Below are 16,565 nucleotides of genomic sequence, written 5' to 3' on the forward strand. Positions count from 1 at the left end.
TCATGTAATTTATTCCCATCCTGTGACTTGGCATACCTTCTTGGTTTGCTGTTATCTAGCTTTTCTCTTCCTTTCTTTTTGTTTAATAAATTGCTTTTTGTTTAATAAATTGCTGACCTTCTTTGTTACTAATGAAGCAATGAAGCACCATATTTCTGGAGTCAAATGCTTTAATTGATCATGTTTTTAAATGCTTTTTTTTGTTTGTGTCTTACATGTCATTCTAGCTACTTTTCATACCCCTTTGCTTTTTTTTAAAAAAAAAAAAATTATGAGCAATCACTCAAAAGCAAAATAAATTTATTTCTTTTGAGCTGTAACGCTAAAGATTTATCTCTCTTCGTAGCTGCTCTCCTTATCATTTTCTCTTAGTTTATACACCGTGATTCACAGCTATTTGTTGCTGAATGTTACAAAGCTAGAAGATTTATATCAAAGATATCTGGTAAAAAAATCAGCATTCTATAGGAAAATATAACCTTTCATCATTTGGGGCTCTTTTTAAACATGTTCTTTAACATCCACAAAATCTTATCTACACTCGGATGACTAACAAAATAACCAGTAAAAGTGTGGTATCAACAAAGTTAATGCTAATTTCACAACTTTTTATTATTTATTTATGCTGTACTATACTGTTTTGAGTATAAAAACTCTGTTTAAAGTGCACACACTTTTTCTTTTTTTTTCTGCATTAGCCCACTAGCAAGTCATCTGAGTTTAACCCACTACAGAACGAGCAACATAACCTAGTAAAGAAGAGGGTAGTCTTCTGGTAGGTTAGCAAGATTAACTAAGCATGAGTCTCTGGAGAGTTTTGAAGAACTCAAGTCAGCCAACAGCCTGACTAAGCACAAGGACCTATATGGAATTTACCTGTCTGAACATGTTGCCTTTTTAAAGCATCTTACGAATCAAACTGTGTAGCCTAACCTTTAAAAGACAGAAGCAAATGATGAACATCAGCAAAATGACACTTCTCAGTACAGACGCACACCTACATGCACAAACACACAGACTATGTAAAAGCTGTTAAGCCTACGAAGAAAAGTGCAGGCAAGACTGCTTTCTTTCTCTTTGTTCTTATAGCTACAGAAAGATCCTTGTGTGTTCAAAAACTACATATCTTCGAATTTTTAAAAGTTCTTTCGATTAGCATCCAGCTATTGCATATTCTTATTTTTCAAGCAGTGTAACCCTCACCTCTTCATCAATTTGTAGATGAGGAACTCTGATACAAAACACTATATTAAAATAACACAGTTCTGTATGTTTTGAACTGAAATACTGAGGTCATCAAGGCACCAGGGATTCCAGAGAAAACATCTAACAAAACCTTTGCCATGTGTTTAAACTTTAGGCCCATGAATTCTACAGCCTGAAATGAAACCAACTGCTAAGTAACTAAAGCCAAACTGGGAGTTGCTCGCAGTTAAAACAGTTTTAGGCATTTGGTTAACTATTTCAGAAATACTCTAAAAAGTATAATTTCATACTGAAAACAAGATCTTGAGATGTGATCATGACAGCATACATAACTGAACTTATTTTCCTAGATTCCACTGCTGCAAATGCATCTTTAGTGTTACACTTTATGGTAATTGCTCATAGAAAAGAAACAGAAGCAGGGGGAAAAAAAAAAGTCCTAGCTGAACAGCATTCTGTGCATGCTGGCTGGGAGGAAAAAGTTTCAAAAATTGTACCCTATATATTACATCTCTAGTTAAAAAAGCCTTAGGAGCACCTAGTCTGTAGATTACAAAACTTCCAACTAAATAAACAAATGAGAAAATACGTTAAGTACAAAAATTAAGGTTGTATTTTACTGACCTTTGACAAATAAACGTATTTATTACAAAATCATGAGAAAAATATAAAAGTAACCAAGTTCATGCATAGGTATGAAACAAACTACCAACTACCATTTTTTTCCCCTACACATTTTCTTTTGTGCTTTCAAAACTGCTTTATAGAAATATGATAATTATTTACAACTAAACTCAGCAAGTAAGATGTCAAATACCCTATAGCCCTTGAGTATTCAGAAGACCATCCTGGAAAAGAAAATCGTAGGCTGTTAGCTTTAGATGGCCAAGTGCCCTTAACCTGCTAAAAGATTTCTTTCTGGTTTGATTAACACAGGGCTACTGAAAACATTCAGGATTCTTCATGTTCTTAGAGCCACAAAATTTTAATGAAATAGATTTTTTTTTCTTTTTTCATAACTGATTGTCAAATATTCAGAGAGCACTTTGAGCATATCAGCTTACGATTTTATATGGAATATTGTATCCTGAACACTAGTGAATGTACAGATTATGTTGATGTTTTCATATAACAAAAATATAATCAGGATAAATAATTTGACAGTGATTTAAAATAAGGCATTTTTTCTCTGACATATTTTTAAATGTTAAGTTGATTAGATAATAAATCATTAGTTAAGTTTCACACCTGTGTCACACCACAAGGTAGATTCACTTCTTGAAAAGTGTTTCAGATATCCCATGGGTGGGTACCACAATTCAGTTAATTTCTCTTGATGTGTAGATACTATGGGGAGATTCCAGTGCCATGCAGGACTGCTGAATAGTCCAAAAGCTCATCTACGTAGCTAAGCCAAAGGACAGCTTAAAGGCCTGTTCAACGGCCACTTCTGTGACTGAGTCATGAAAACAGACATAAAATTCCTGAGGTTTTGGATGCAGGAAGAGTCTCCTGAAAAACAAAAGAGAAATAGTTTCACTAGTTAATAATAATAATATAATGAATCAATCAAGCAGAGTCATTTATTTCCCTTTCATCCCTTAAACAAACTGAATTTGTTTTTTACAGTGAAAATAGCTTCTGCCTAATCAAACATGTGCATTGCTTTTTTTTTTTTTACATCAAGTATGAATACAAAAGACAGATGATGAATGCACACAAAAAGCAAAAATCCTGTTGACCCACTAGTTAAAGTATGAATATCTATTTAATAGAGTTAAAATGTCAAGAGTACAAAATGTAGGTAGAAAGGAGAGACAACGCCAAAGGCAAATGGTGGCTATGGAATATAGCTTACTGGCCCTGACTTAAACAATTGCAAGATTTTTATATTCTGAAGGATCAAGTGATGAGGCAGGTTTTCCCTGCATCAGGATTTTCCCCATGATGTAGGGAAATTTTATATTCTCATTACAGTGTATTACCTTTAAATTTATTATTTTTAATATTTAACACATCAGGCAGTATACTGTTCTGTCCTACAAATTAGCCTTATTTAGCTATGTAGTAAGGCCTAAATATATACTATTAAGAGAAATCACTTAAGTTTAAATAATAGCACAAGGGAACAAGCACTATCAAATTGCAGTGATAGCAGCAGAACTTAATTTAATACATATTTATTTGAAAACAAATTGAGGAAAGAAAGTTTCCTTTTCAGAGAAAGATAAATCTCTCTCTAAACTTACCCTACAACCCAGTAACTCATTATTGGTGGTGGTTTCTTCTGATCATTCCAGTTATCAGGAGAGCACTCAAACAAAACCCCGTGTTCTTTTATTATATCTAGATTTGCATCTGTGCTACTAGATTCTGAATTCCTACTGCGTGCTCTTTTCTTTTTCTGTAAAACAATAAGTGAAGTGTCAGTACAGAATTAACATTTTTTAATCAAAATACCAGCAAATTTAACTGCAGTATATTTTCTTCAGAAATCGGTGTTAAATGGTTAAATAATCTTCCTGTCAAAAATCCTGATTTAGAAGACATAATTAATTTGCTTAGATATGATTCTTCACAGTTTTTTAAGTTCAGTACTAACAGGCTTTTTTGCTACTATAAAACTTAGAGGTAGAAACATGCTTTCTGTTTAGATTTTTTCTCCTTCATAATGAATATTATTCTCTTTAATAACACAGCAGTATTAAGAAACAAAGTGTGTTAAAACAGCTAGATCCCTACCCCCTATCTTTCTCTGTGTATCTCCCTAACTAAAAGTTGTGGTAATAATTGTCTGAATCTGGCCAGCTAGGAATTTTTTTAAGTCGTTGTATTTCTAGCCCTTATTCTATATTAATACATAGCGTGTATTTATATATATATATATATAGTCTCGTTAAGCTTTTGGGACTATGTTTTGTACACAGCCTCTAAATAAAACTTGTTCCAAGTGGACTGAACTCCTGCTCTCCACTTGGTGAGGATTATATTACATGCACAAAAGCTTACTTTTTTCTCTTGGCTCTGTCTGGGTGCTACACAGCCTATGAGTCCAAAACAGCCACTACGTCTTTTATAAGAACTGAGGGGACAAAGAGAGCAGAGTGGACACAGGGGTAGGCACTGAGGGAATGTCAAAAGTGTTCTCCATTTGTCTGCATCTTCTGCTGAACTCAATGTTATTACTCTTTAGTAAATAAGCATCTCCATAACAATGGAGAATAAATATAAGAGAAGTGTAATGACACTGAGCAGAGATTACTTTGAAACAAATCTGCCTCAATCTCTAGCAATGTAGAAGAGAAGTTTCTTAAACCAGGAGACTTCTGGTTCCACTGCAATCCTGGCAATGAAATTTTTGTTCCAATCAGTTATTTGAAAGGTAAAAGAAAAGGAACTTCCTTTTGTTATGTGCAGAAGCAGAAACCACTTCTTTCAGTTGGCCTATAATGAAGATTCTGGGGCTGAGGGTCTAAAAGTGAAAAAGTAGGTGGAGGACATCACAACTATCTAATATCTGTCAAGAAAGGGCAGGAAAAAAAGCCAAGGGCCCCTCAGCACTTTTAAAAACAAAGTTCATAATATTTGCATGGAAAAGTATATTTTCATTTCCCCAAATATGTTTTAGATTAAATTGATAAAGCATGTTCTAAACTACTACTAGTTTATACAGTAGAACAAATTTCACAGTAGATGACGTAACCCTTCCTGTATCTTTTCTTAGCATATAGAATTGTCTCAAAGCCTGTTCCTTTTAATGTTGCTACTTAAAAGATTTAAGGAATATGACAGTTCTCCATCTAGTATTTTTCTTTCCCCTCAAAATGGTGCAGTTATCTCATGCAATTTCCAAGTTGACATTTGTACAAACATATTATGGAATGTCTTACACTACGTGATTCATATCAAAGTACAGAAAACATGTACATGTTTTGGAGGGGTTGAGACAGTTGTGAGGGTGATTTCGTCCTGCATTTTTGCATTAAAATTTCTTTCCTTCTACCTTTTCTTAAAATAAGAGTATTTAACTTAAGATGTTGAAGAAAATGAGGCCAAAACTACCTATTACTTACAGTGAAATATATCTTACAGTTTAAGACTCCATTGCTTATTTTTACTCAATTTAAAATTTATTCAAACTCATTTAAAAATTTTAATTCATTCTTAGGAGGTAGTGAATTTTCAGTTCCCAAAAAGTGACCTCAGGTTGATTATTGATCAGTTTAATTGCAGTAACTTTGCACTATCTGCACAATTTTCTTAATGCTAATCTACAGCAATACTTAACTGATCTGAAAGAATAAGCAATATCATAGTATATTTCTGTGTTTGACTTTTATTTGTCAGGTACGGTGAATAAGGAAAACCTCTATTTTTAATTTTGCATTGTTCTCATGCCTTAATGCAAGCTGGCAGTATCAACATTAATTGTTGGAGCCAACACATAAAAACTCCCCCAGATTTGTTGAGTCAAAACACTCTTCTCATTTTTTGCCTCACTGGTTTACACAGTACCTTAGATTGTGTTCTACAAGAAAAGCTGTATACTGCAGCACATGCTACTTAATTATTTCTGACCTTTGGGGCAGAATGAGCTTAGTAGCTACCTACTGTACTGGCATATGCCTAAAGAGGCAGAAAGGAGGGTGCTGTGGTTGAAAAAGAAGTTTTCAGTTTCAAGCACAGATTTTCACTTCTTGATAGTCACACCTAGTACCCCTGAATTTTTTCTTGATTTGGTTATTTTTGGTTTGAAGTAAAATTGGAAGAAAAAAACATCTGTCTCCTTACAATTATTCAGCCCGAACTTCAGTGTCATAAGAAACTGAGAAAACAATTCACTCAATGAACCTATTTTTCTAATCCTTAAGAATCCTAGACGGTTTATGAGGCACATCAGTCTAATCAGAAATGACTTCTTTGGTAACTTCAAGGAAGCACGAAGGAAAATTACACTGGTATTTACAAATGGCATTTATTTGATTTGTATTATTTCCCAATCCTCAATCAGCAGTGCACTATTGGCAGAAAGCCTGCAGCTTAGGGCTGCTACTTTTTTTTTTTTAAACTTAGATTGTCACTTTAGAATCTTAAAATGCAACTGATACACAGTATTCTCCATATGTTTGCATGCAATTATTTCTCTTTCCTAAAGACTAAGCAAGTCACAAATTAGGATGACATGTTATTCTGATTTGATTTGCGTCAGTAAAAATTAACAGTGCAACTAACAAATCAGGCTTCTAGCAAAATAAAAAAATGAACTGAACGCAAAACGTCTGATCTGAGGGCAATGTCTCAAAGTGATTCTTACATCTATCATTTAATTTTTTGCATTTCTGTTATCACCATACTCTGGAATGATCATTTGGAATAAACAGAAATTTATAGTCACACACAAGACAGAAATGTGGACAGATCTAGTATCAGCAGCTTTAGAGCCCACTCTAAATGCTAAGTACCTACATAAAGTTTGTGGGACAGAATCACAGACTCACAGAATGGTTGAGGTTGAAAGGGACTTCTAGAGATCATCTAGTCTAACGCCCCTGCTCCAACAGGGACATCTGGAGCACGTGGCGCAGGGTGGCATCCAGGCAGGTTTTGAAGATCTCCAAAGAAGGAGACTCCACAACCTCTCTGGGCAGCCTGTTCCAGGGCTCTGCCACCCTCGCAGTCAAGAAATTCTTCCTCATATGGAGGTGGAACTTCCTGTGTTTCAACTTACACCTGCTATACCTTGTCCTGTCACTGGCCACCACGGAGAAGAGCCTGGCCCCATCCTCCCTACATTCACCCCTCAGGTACTTGAACATGTTAATCAAATCTCCTCTCAGCCTTCTCTTCTCTGGACTAAACAGGCCCAGCTCACTTAGTCTTTCCTCATAAGATAGATGCTCCAGTCCCTTAATCATCTTCGTGGCTCTCCGCTGGACCCTCTCTAGAAGCTCAGTGTCCTCCTTGTACTGGGGGGCCCAGAACTGCACACAATACTCCAGATGTGGCCTCACCAGAGCTGAGCAGAGGGGCAGGATCACCTCCCTTGACCTGCTGGCAACGCTCCTCCTGATGCAGTCCAGGATCCCATTGGCCTTCTTGGCCACGAGGGCACATTGCTGACTCATAGTTAACCTGTTGTCAACCAGGACTCCAAAATCCCTCTCCACGGAGCTGCTTTCCAGCAGGTCAGCCCCTAATCTGTCCTGGTGCCTGGGGATATTCCTCCCCAGGTGCAGGACCCTACACTTGTTCATGTTGAACCTCATAAGGTTCCTCTCTGCCCAGCCCTCCATCCTGTCTAGGTCTCTCTGAATGGCAGCAGAGCCCTCAGGAGTGTTGGCCACTCCTCCCAGTTTGGTGTCATCTGCAAACTTGCTGAGGGTGCACTCTGTGCACTTGTCCAAGTCATTGATGAACAAGTGGAAGAGCACTGGGCCCAGTACTGACCCCTGCGGGACACCACTGGCCACAGGCCTCCAACCAGACTCAGCCCCATCAGGCTTCAGCTCAACTCCAGAGCAAGGCTGGAAGTGGCATCTTTGCAAAAAGAAAAAGCCTTACCTACTCTGCCATGCCACGTAATCTATTACGATCCAAAAACAATTATTTGGCACCATAATTAAAAGTAACTGATCATTATAGCCAACATTCTGCTAGACAAATATGCATGTGAACACACTATTACAGGTGGAAACCGCAAGCAATCTTAGAATGAACAACCCTGTTCCCTTCAGAGATGCCCTCATCAGGTCATTGGTCAGACCCACTAACACGGCATTGAGGGGAGACTGAACTGTCACTGCCCAGATGAAATTTCTGCAGAAAAAAATAGGGCTTTAATTTCCCTTGCTGCTAATACAAAATCTCTCCAAGCATTAACATGTCTAGAAAATCTCTATCCTGCTATTTATAATTCTTAAGCCTGGTGTGTTAAGTTTTTTGCTAACTTACAAAATGCTACAACTGGATACCTAGCATATTCATTTTGAGAGCACTTACTGCATGCCTGCTTGGTTGGACAATCAGAGAGAGAAACTGTCCTTAAGAATAGAAATACCAGATGCATTAAACAACCACTGACATACACAAAGTCTTTCCTGCTAGTGGACTATTTAAATAACGAAGCAGAAACATTATTGAAATGCTGAGTTGAGAATATAAGTAGAGAGAAAAACAAGACAATTTTTTCATACTTCTTTCTTTATGGACTGCTGGAAAACGGAACGAATGGAAAGACAACATCGATGGAAATTCTCGATTAACTGAGGGTGAAGGGAGCCACCAAGCCGTGCTACTTCTTTGTGAGTTGGAGTAATGAAGATTCCTTGCACTGTTTCCAAAAATAGGTAGTGGAAGAGGGTGTTCTCAGGACCAGACGTCAACCTTCAAAAATAGGAAAATTCCTTTAATATTCACATAAATGTGAATGATTTTTTCAGTTACGCATCGTATACTTGTATTTCTTAAAAGAGAATTGTTTCCCTGGTAGCTACCCAAAAAGGGTACACACCTTGCAAAAGTGCCTATTTCTATATCAAGGAAATCCTCCTAGTTTGGATTGTTAAAACTCTTTAAAAAGTAAGTAAATAAATAAAAGCAACTGTGGTACCAGCTTGATACTGCACCTACATTCTCAACAGTTCTCATCAAAAAATGAACTAAAATGAGAAATAAAAGCTTGTTGGGGAGGGACGGGTGGACGTAAGGAAAGCATTCTTTAGAGCTCGCACACATCACCAAAGCTGCCTCTGCAGACACAAGCAATGAGGAAGAACTAGGATGGCCATAGTTCTTCTGTCTTTTGCATGCCTACCTAGACGTATAGAGGCATATGTATAGCCCCAGTACACTCATGTTTTTGAAGTTTAAAGGTTACATTTGTGGAGTGTTAATATATTCCAGTGATATTCTCTTGAGAAAAAGCATGCTTTTCTAATTAATGGTCTCCATTGAAAAGCTTCACTTCTCAGAAGGCTTGCATAGGAAACTTGTTTTGTTTAAAATTATGCAAGAATATGTGTAATCTGTGTGTCTTTGAAAAAAGCATATAGTCTTATAAATGAACTATCTAATAAAATATAAATTCTTACTTGATAGTGTTATGAAGTTCTTCATCTCTCTCTGAAAGGTTCTTTTTAAGGTTACCTAAATTAAATGGATTTGGTAAGGTATGTTTTTTTTTAGAAATCTGAAAAATAACAGAGAAAGCACAGTTAATGGAGAAAAAAAAAAAAAGAAAGAATAAAGTAGTATTTTAAAAAGGCCCAAATCAGTTACATTGACTTGTATAAATGTATTTTATAGCCTGCACTCTCTTTTGGGCTAAAATGGATCAGCATCAGTTTTACAACTGTAGAGCAAGTTGACCTGATAACGTCTACTTATGCGATTCCTTTGGGGAATTTCCTTCTGCTCTTTGCAACTCAGCTGTGCCCTTTAGTCATCCACAAAACAAATACTTAGAAGAAATGATAATCAAGTTAAAAGAAGTGTGATACCCAAGACATCTTAGATTTTTTAAAGCTTTTTTTTTCTTTAAAAGTTTTTTTTTTTTTTTTTAAGTGATAATAGTCTACCTTAACTAAATAACCACCTCCCTCAGGCCCACCAGAAGGTTACAGCTCTCTTTGTCCCTCTTCTCAGACCTGATCTGATATGGACTGTGGGTTACTGCTTCCATCTTCTGCAGGACCTTCATTACCACGGTCAGGTCCCCCACTGGTTCTCGTAGGACTCGGCTTACGTGTTGTTAAAGAAGAGTCACCAAACAGGGTCCTTTTGCTTGCTGGAGCAGTTACTGTTTTGGAAGTACTTTGTAGCTTGCTTAAGATGGGTGAAGTTGTCAGGCTCTCTGCTTTGTCCCGTGTTGCAGGAAGAAACCAGTCAGCGCAAGATAAAGGTGGAATGGAGGGAGAATCCAGCCTTTCCTCTATGCTGGCATCTATTCCTTCCAGCTGCAGGATGGTGGCTTTGACCTGATCTACATATATGGAGTCTGGTCCTGGATTCCCTATGGCTTTGGATGCACAGCCGCCTGCCTCCAGCAGAACACACAGCATGAAGTGTCTCTGCAAATGTGGAGGTAGGAACATCAGTTTCGGTTTAAAATACATGTACTGTATTAGATCTATATCTCATCTACCACGATCCACAGTTCCTCCTTCTCACCAGAACAGTGTTTTTTGTTGTTATTTTTTTAAATTAAAATCATGTTCAAGGAAATCTTGTTAACCAAGCTATAATGAAAATAGAAAAACTATCATTTCCATAAGGTATTTATTGATTTTACTGTTATAATTTTATATTTTCAGACAATTCTTTTAAGAAATGTGTTTTTTGAAGCATCTGCAACTTTAGTAAATATCCACAAAATAATGAGAATTTTGAATTAAATTTGCAAGTTTTATAGTTGTTATGTAAACAGTTCTGCCCTCTAAGAAATGCTATCCCATGAAACAGCTACATATATTTTGTAAAATCACTGAATTAATGTGTGGCAATATATGGTCCTGCTGAACAACACACAATACACAACAGCCAAGCAGAACATCAGAGACCGACCATGCTGAAAAGATTAACTTACCAAGCCCACTATCAATAAAAAGTATCTTGCTTCAGGTTCAGTGTATCCTGTAAGACATGAAGCTTCGCTTGGCTGCATATGGTGATGTGGAAATACTTCCCGCCATATCACTAACTGGCCAATCTTCTGTTCTGCTGCCAATGGTAACAGACAATAGTGCCGACTATATAAACCTATATCAATAAGATCTTCCTTTGGCAAGTGATTACCAATCAAGTAACCCTTAATTAAAGGAAAGGAAGGGTATTTAGTAAGAAATACAGCAACAACTGATCACTCATCAGTATTTTTCATCTAGAGATATCTATGCTCTACATGCATTGGACAGTTTTCTGGACAGGAATTTTCTCTTTGATATATATTGTAAAACAAAAAATATTCTGAGTTTTTGGATCATCTTTGAAGAAACTAAACTCAAAAATGTAAAGAAAACATCAACATACATGCAAGTTGACAAACTAGGAAATGTATGGTTTAACAGTATGGTTTAACATCATGCAAAACAGCTATTGACAAAACTAGCTACAGAGTCAAGGTGTTTTAATTATTCTTTCTGCAAGGAGTCAGTCCATGACTGGGTTAGGCTTCTAGATGTTGTACTTTCCTAATTGCTAGCCTTAATCAATTACCTTGTAGAAGAGGCAAGAACCCAAAATCATATAAAGTCTTCTCATGTTGTAGTAATCTTCAGACTGTGAACAAAAGCATGGTATAATTTCTGATTCAGAATTTTTCTTTTACTGAGTGAATGCAAGTAAACCTTTTCCAGTCAGTGGTAATAAATGCCTTTTAAATAATTTAATTTTTGATGGCTTCTTTTTACTATCAATATGACATCAAAATGCAGTGATGGTAGTGGAACAAAGAACTAAGTAATGTATGAAGCTGTTAGCTGTCAAGCTTTCATTAGTGATTTTCATCAACACAACAAAACTACCATTTTCTCCAACAGTTTCCAGCTCAGAATACCAATGCTCGGGTTTACCAAATTCTTATGTCTCCATAGACTATTCTGGTAGGATAATCTATCTCAGTGCAGCAGGTGAAGAGTAACTGTTGACACCAGAGGGCCCTCTTAGAGCAAAACTTCGGAGTCAAACTTCCCTCCACCTCTGTCATGCTTGAACTATAGCCCAAAATAACCCTATTCATTAATCTTTTAATCAAGATGCCCAGTGAGCTCAAATCTGTTACACTAACTTGAGGTAGATATTTCGTATTTGAAACAAAGTGAGTGCAATCAATTTGTAATAAAATACTACTTTGCAGACATCACTTTTTGTAAACATTAACCTGCTTTGTTTTTTGCAGCGACTTTTCTTCATCATGATACTTCAAGACATAGTTAACAGTTAAAGAAGATAGATTGTATGTCTCCCCACTTGTTTTTTAGTATTCAAATATCTTGTAGTAATTAAGAATATGTATGCCTAAATTGTTCTGGAAAACAGGTTTAAGATTGTTTTTATGTATAAAAAAGGAAACTCATAAATTTCAATACATTTTCATTTGACTGTCTTAGGCATGCATAGAAAGTAATACTCAAGGAAACTACTATCTTCTCCTTACACTACTAGGATACGTATAACTCCTATAACTTTCCTAAAACTGGAAAGTTTATTTCTTAGTGCTCCACAACATTTTTCAGCTGTTTTTACAATTGCTTGAAAAAGAGAGTTATAATATAGTACATCTTTTCCTTTTTTCCTATTTAAAAAGTGGGTGTATTTGGAATTAGTACTTTTTTTAAAGCTACTGAATATGACCAAGGCAAATATATTTTGTGCACTGCAAACAAACAAACAAAAATAAAACAAAAACATTTACCAGCTCTGCAAAATCAGCTGCTTCCAGATCACTCAGGGCTGTGTCAATTTCCATCTGGAATATTAAAGAGTACACTCCAATAGAAATTTCCAAGACATTTAGTTACAGTAATAGCATAGCTCATATTGTTAGTCTTACAAGATGAGGATTCAAAAGTGCAGTCAATGATAAAAAACATATAATTTTCACTGGCAATATCAAACATCAAGAACACTTCAATTCATCAGGCTGAAAAAGAATCTTTTTCAATTTCTATATATTTCCCTCTTCTTTGAAACTGTAGAATCTCACAGCTTGTCTGCCTCCTGAACCTGCTGTTCTGTACAAAGGAGATGTCAATCTTTCTTTCGGCCTGTATTCACACATGAAGTCTAGAGTCTATGCTTTGAAGGCTAGAGACAACCCTGAAATCTCACAAACTTTTGTATGCAGCTGAGTTATTAGAAAAATCTTTTTCATGATGGATTTAGTTTTTGTATCTATAGAAATCCCTCAAACTTTCTCACACATTTCCTTTGTTCTACTGAAACAACTTTAAACTTGTGTTATTTCTTTAGCTACAAGAACTGTTGGTTAATTTAAGTTTTACTAAAAACACTGTCCTTTATAGCCACTGAAGTTCCTAACATAAATGTGCTACTTAATGAAAAGAACTTAAAACTCACCATGATGCACTTTTGGGGCTATGTAAACAAGCTGCCTCTTAACTGAAATACAGACAATTTTCCAAATTTAGAGAAATGTCAGTCGAACTGTTGGCATTCAACAACTAACTAAACTCTAAGCTTTTCCCCCAGTTAAGACTGATCCGCTTTTCTGTCCAAGAAATAATTTCTTACTTTTATATTCTTTATACAATATAAACATTCTCACCAAAATTATCTACTGGAAATTTCGTTTTCTGCAAGAACAGCTTTACTGGAATCTGTGGATGTCCTAAGATAATTTGATAAATAGATGTGCAAATCATGTATATGCTTGTTTTTTTTTTTTTTTTTAAATAATCCCTCTAAAACTTCATATTTCACAAGCAAGCAAACACCTTGCAAGGTAAAATAGGTAAAATAGAGAACAAAGAGTAGCAGAGAAACTTGAGAGAGAAAAAAGGAAAAAAAAATGGAAGCAAACAGGTTCATCACCAACTACTACAAGAAAAAGGAGAAAAAAAAAGTGTTATTTCCTACATGGGAAAAAATGTGTGGCAATAGTTAGAGATGCATTAAGCTACATTTGAAACACATATCAAATTAATGACTGATAATATGCTGCAACTACCTGTTGCATAATCATTTTATTCTCTTCAGTTACAGTGGCATGGGTTTTGCAAGTGGGTGGATGGGCAAGGAAAGGAGTATGTGCAACCCTCTAGGTTTTTCAGTAGGTTAGCAGATTTAGGTCCGGAGTTTGGACATGAAAGAAACTTTCCTGAGACAATTCAAAAATATGTACTTTGATAGATAAAATACATAAAGCAGTTCTACCACAACAAAACTTCTTAACTCTTTAAGGACAATTTAAGTCTTTCTAATCTGACTGTATGTAAATAAAATTTGCACATATATCAGTGAAGTAAACTATTTTCAAATAACTGGAGACAGCCTTTTTTGTAACTGAACTTCTTGGTTAGAGTTACAGTAGATTTCATTTTAAAAATACATCTTAAAAGATTGTTTTGTGCGAAGAAAGATGAGGAAAAATACAGGGTATAGGTAATACTTTGCCACCATATTGTTTATCACATACTAATCTTATTTCTGTGAATGGCTCTTATCCACTTTTCACAAATAGTGGAGAGAATAGAAAGAGGTTTTACCCTACGCCACACAAATGTCCCAGGTCTTTTCGATGAGATGCTTAAAATTAGACACTTAACATTTCTTCATAATCTGTATGTCTTGAAATTACAGATTAACTTGTGTACACTAAAAGTGAAAATTAAAGCAACTGTCAAACTGCACCTAGCAAAACCCAGCATATATATCAGAACCTACCTATGTATCAGAACCTACCTATATATCAGATCAAAGCATGTTCTAGCAGTGTATCATTTGGACTACATCACCTTTATGTAGTGGTATCAAATCAGTGCATACACAAACTGTAACATGAAAACATTGAGGAAAAAAAGACGGAAACCAGTAGCCCTTTGAAGGGGTAAGGAATTTTTTGTTTGTTCGTTTCTGAACAAATGTATACAAACTTGTGTTATTAAAGAATATTTTGACACCATAATGAATAAAAAAAATATCCACTCTTTAAAAAGAGGGAATAAAAGGGTAATCCGCATACTCAACAAAAATATTTTAAGAGAAAGAAAACATTTCAGAGAAACTTCTTGCACATATGACACAATTACCAGCTTCTGTCCTACATGCATAAAAGTTGTCCCCCTACATTTTCTGACAACTGGGTCTTGTTCACTCAGCAGAACTTACTAAGTTGATAAAAGATATTATAACAAGCCTTTCTGCCAGCTACATTCTACATCATGACTTGGATCTGCTTACCCATGGTGGAACAGCATTACAGAATCTGCCACCCAGTAAGACAAAGGTTTCCTATTTGCAGCCCCTCTGGACAAATTTTTCATTTTGTGTAACTTAAATATGTAATTCAAAATAATACCATAAATATTTGATTAAATGGAATTTGTGTTGGACTTAACTCCACTGTTGAAACTCAGATTATATTCCCAAAGACAAAAATTGTTACAACTATTTCAAATGGTAGGGACACAACCTTTACACAGTTTGTCTAATAAAGTCAGTTCTGTAGTATACATAAAAAATTCTTCATAGAAGACTTGAAAGGGGTTATGCCATACCTATATATATATATATAATCTATTATTTTTATTTCCAAATTATTTATTTACCAATAATTATCCAATGATTACCAGTAATTATCCAACGATTCCTATATTAACTTATTAAAGTCCTTTCATGAAACTGAGGTTTAAGACTGAAAGCTCTATATGTTTGTTACTTACTGTGATCTAATTTTTTTACTACTGCTTAAAGCTGAACTTTTTAATTGGAAGGCAACAAGACACAATCAAATGATGCAGAAAAGATATACCTATATGGTGCCAGACAAATATTGTTTGAGTATTTATTGTGATTCTGCAAGAACTTTTTAGAATCCTAAATCACAAGCTGCACTTGGGCTTCCAGAGTAATATTTTCTACTGGAAAAATATTTATGTGCTCAAAATCAAACATAAAGCTACATACCAGAAATTGCTATCCCCACTGTATTTGATACTTGCTAAAGACGCTTTTACTTAAAAGAAAGCTTGCATCCTTTGTCACATTCTCTTTCTAGATCACTGGCAAGTGAAATCCCCAGCCTGCACTCATAATGGCAATATTCCTACAGAAATGAATGCAAAGTTCAAAACAAAATCCAGAGAAGGATCTTGAAGAAAAATGGATGGCCCGAGTTAGGTAAAAACTTATTTAAACTACATGATAACAGCAGAAAATATACATAAGACCTGTGTCAGTTTTTTTGATCTCATATAATTCTTCTTAAAAGTGAGGTTACCTTGATTTCCTGAGGCAGTGTCAGCCAGCGCAGGCCTGGGAGACTGTCTAAGAGTAAAGCACTGCAGGTGTCGTAGTGCTGAGCACTGGGGCTCACGTTCGCATTGAGTCTTGCGGGCTGCAGTGCTCGCTGGAAGAACAGGTTGAAAAAATGATCCAGGCGAGAAACGTTTTCTACCTGGCAAAAAGCACTGAACAAACATGAACTCAAAGTTAGAATAACAACAAGAAACTTGTAACTTGTTTATATAACACTCTGTGTTATAGCAGGCTCTTTACAGCATCATACTTCATTTAGAGTTTTTTTAATAACCATTGTAAACATGGAAAAAAACCACTCTGCTGATACACAGGACAGTACGTACACATAAAAAAACCCTGCCTTGCTAAAAGCAGAAGCAGTA

General features: G+C 35.7%; 1 protein-coding gene across 1 annotated transcript in view; it reads right to left on the minus strand.

Moving 5' to 3' along the window:
* Positions 1 to 2,489: 2,489 nt before the first annotated feature.
* Positions 2,490 to 16,565, minus strand: part of INTU (inturned planar cell polarity protein) — a 48,924-nt gene continuing 34,848 nt past the window's right edge. The window contains exons 9-17 of the mRNA XM_088527699.1: positions 16,163 to 16,352; positions 12,617 to 12,670; positions 11,419 to 11,481; positions 10,790 to 11,011; positions 9,852 to 10,274; positions 9,297 to 9,394; positions 8,400 to 8,589; positions 3,456 to 3,610; positions 2,490 to 2,718 (exon numbers count right to left, since the gene is read on the minus strand). Of these exons, the coding sequence (XP_088383825.1) occupies positions 2,607 to 2,718; positions 3,456 to 3,610; positions 8,400 to 8,589; positions 9,297 to 9,394; positions 9,852 to 10,274; positions 10,790 to 11,011; positions 11,419 to 11,481; positions 12,617 to 12,670; positions 16,163 to 16,352 (1,507 nt within the window). The 3' untranslated portion in view covers positions 2,490 to 2,606. The remainder of the gene's footprint in view (positions 2,719 to 3,455; positions 3,611 to 8,399; positions 8,590 to 9,296; positions 9,395 to 9,851; positions 10,275 to 10,789; positions 11,012 to 11,418; positions 11,482 to 12,616; positions 12,671 to 16,162; positions 16,353 to 16,565) is intronic.

This window comes from Tinamus guttatus, unplaced genomic scaffold (assembly GCF_059628265.1).
Source record: "Tinamus guttatus ecotype Peru unplaced genomic scaffold, ASM5962826v1 Tinamus_guttatus_pri_ptg000288l, whole genome shotgun sequence".
Lineage (NCBI taxonomy): Eukaryota > Metazoa > Chordata > Aves > Tinamiformes > Tinamidae > Tinamus > Tinamus guttatus.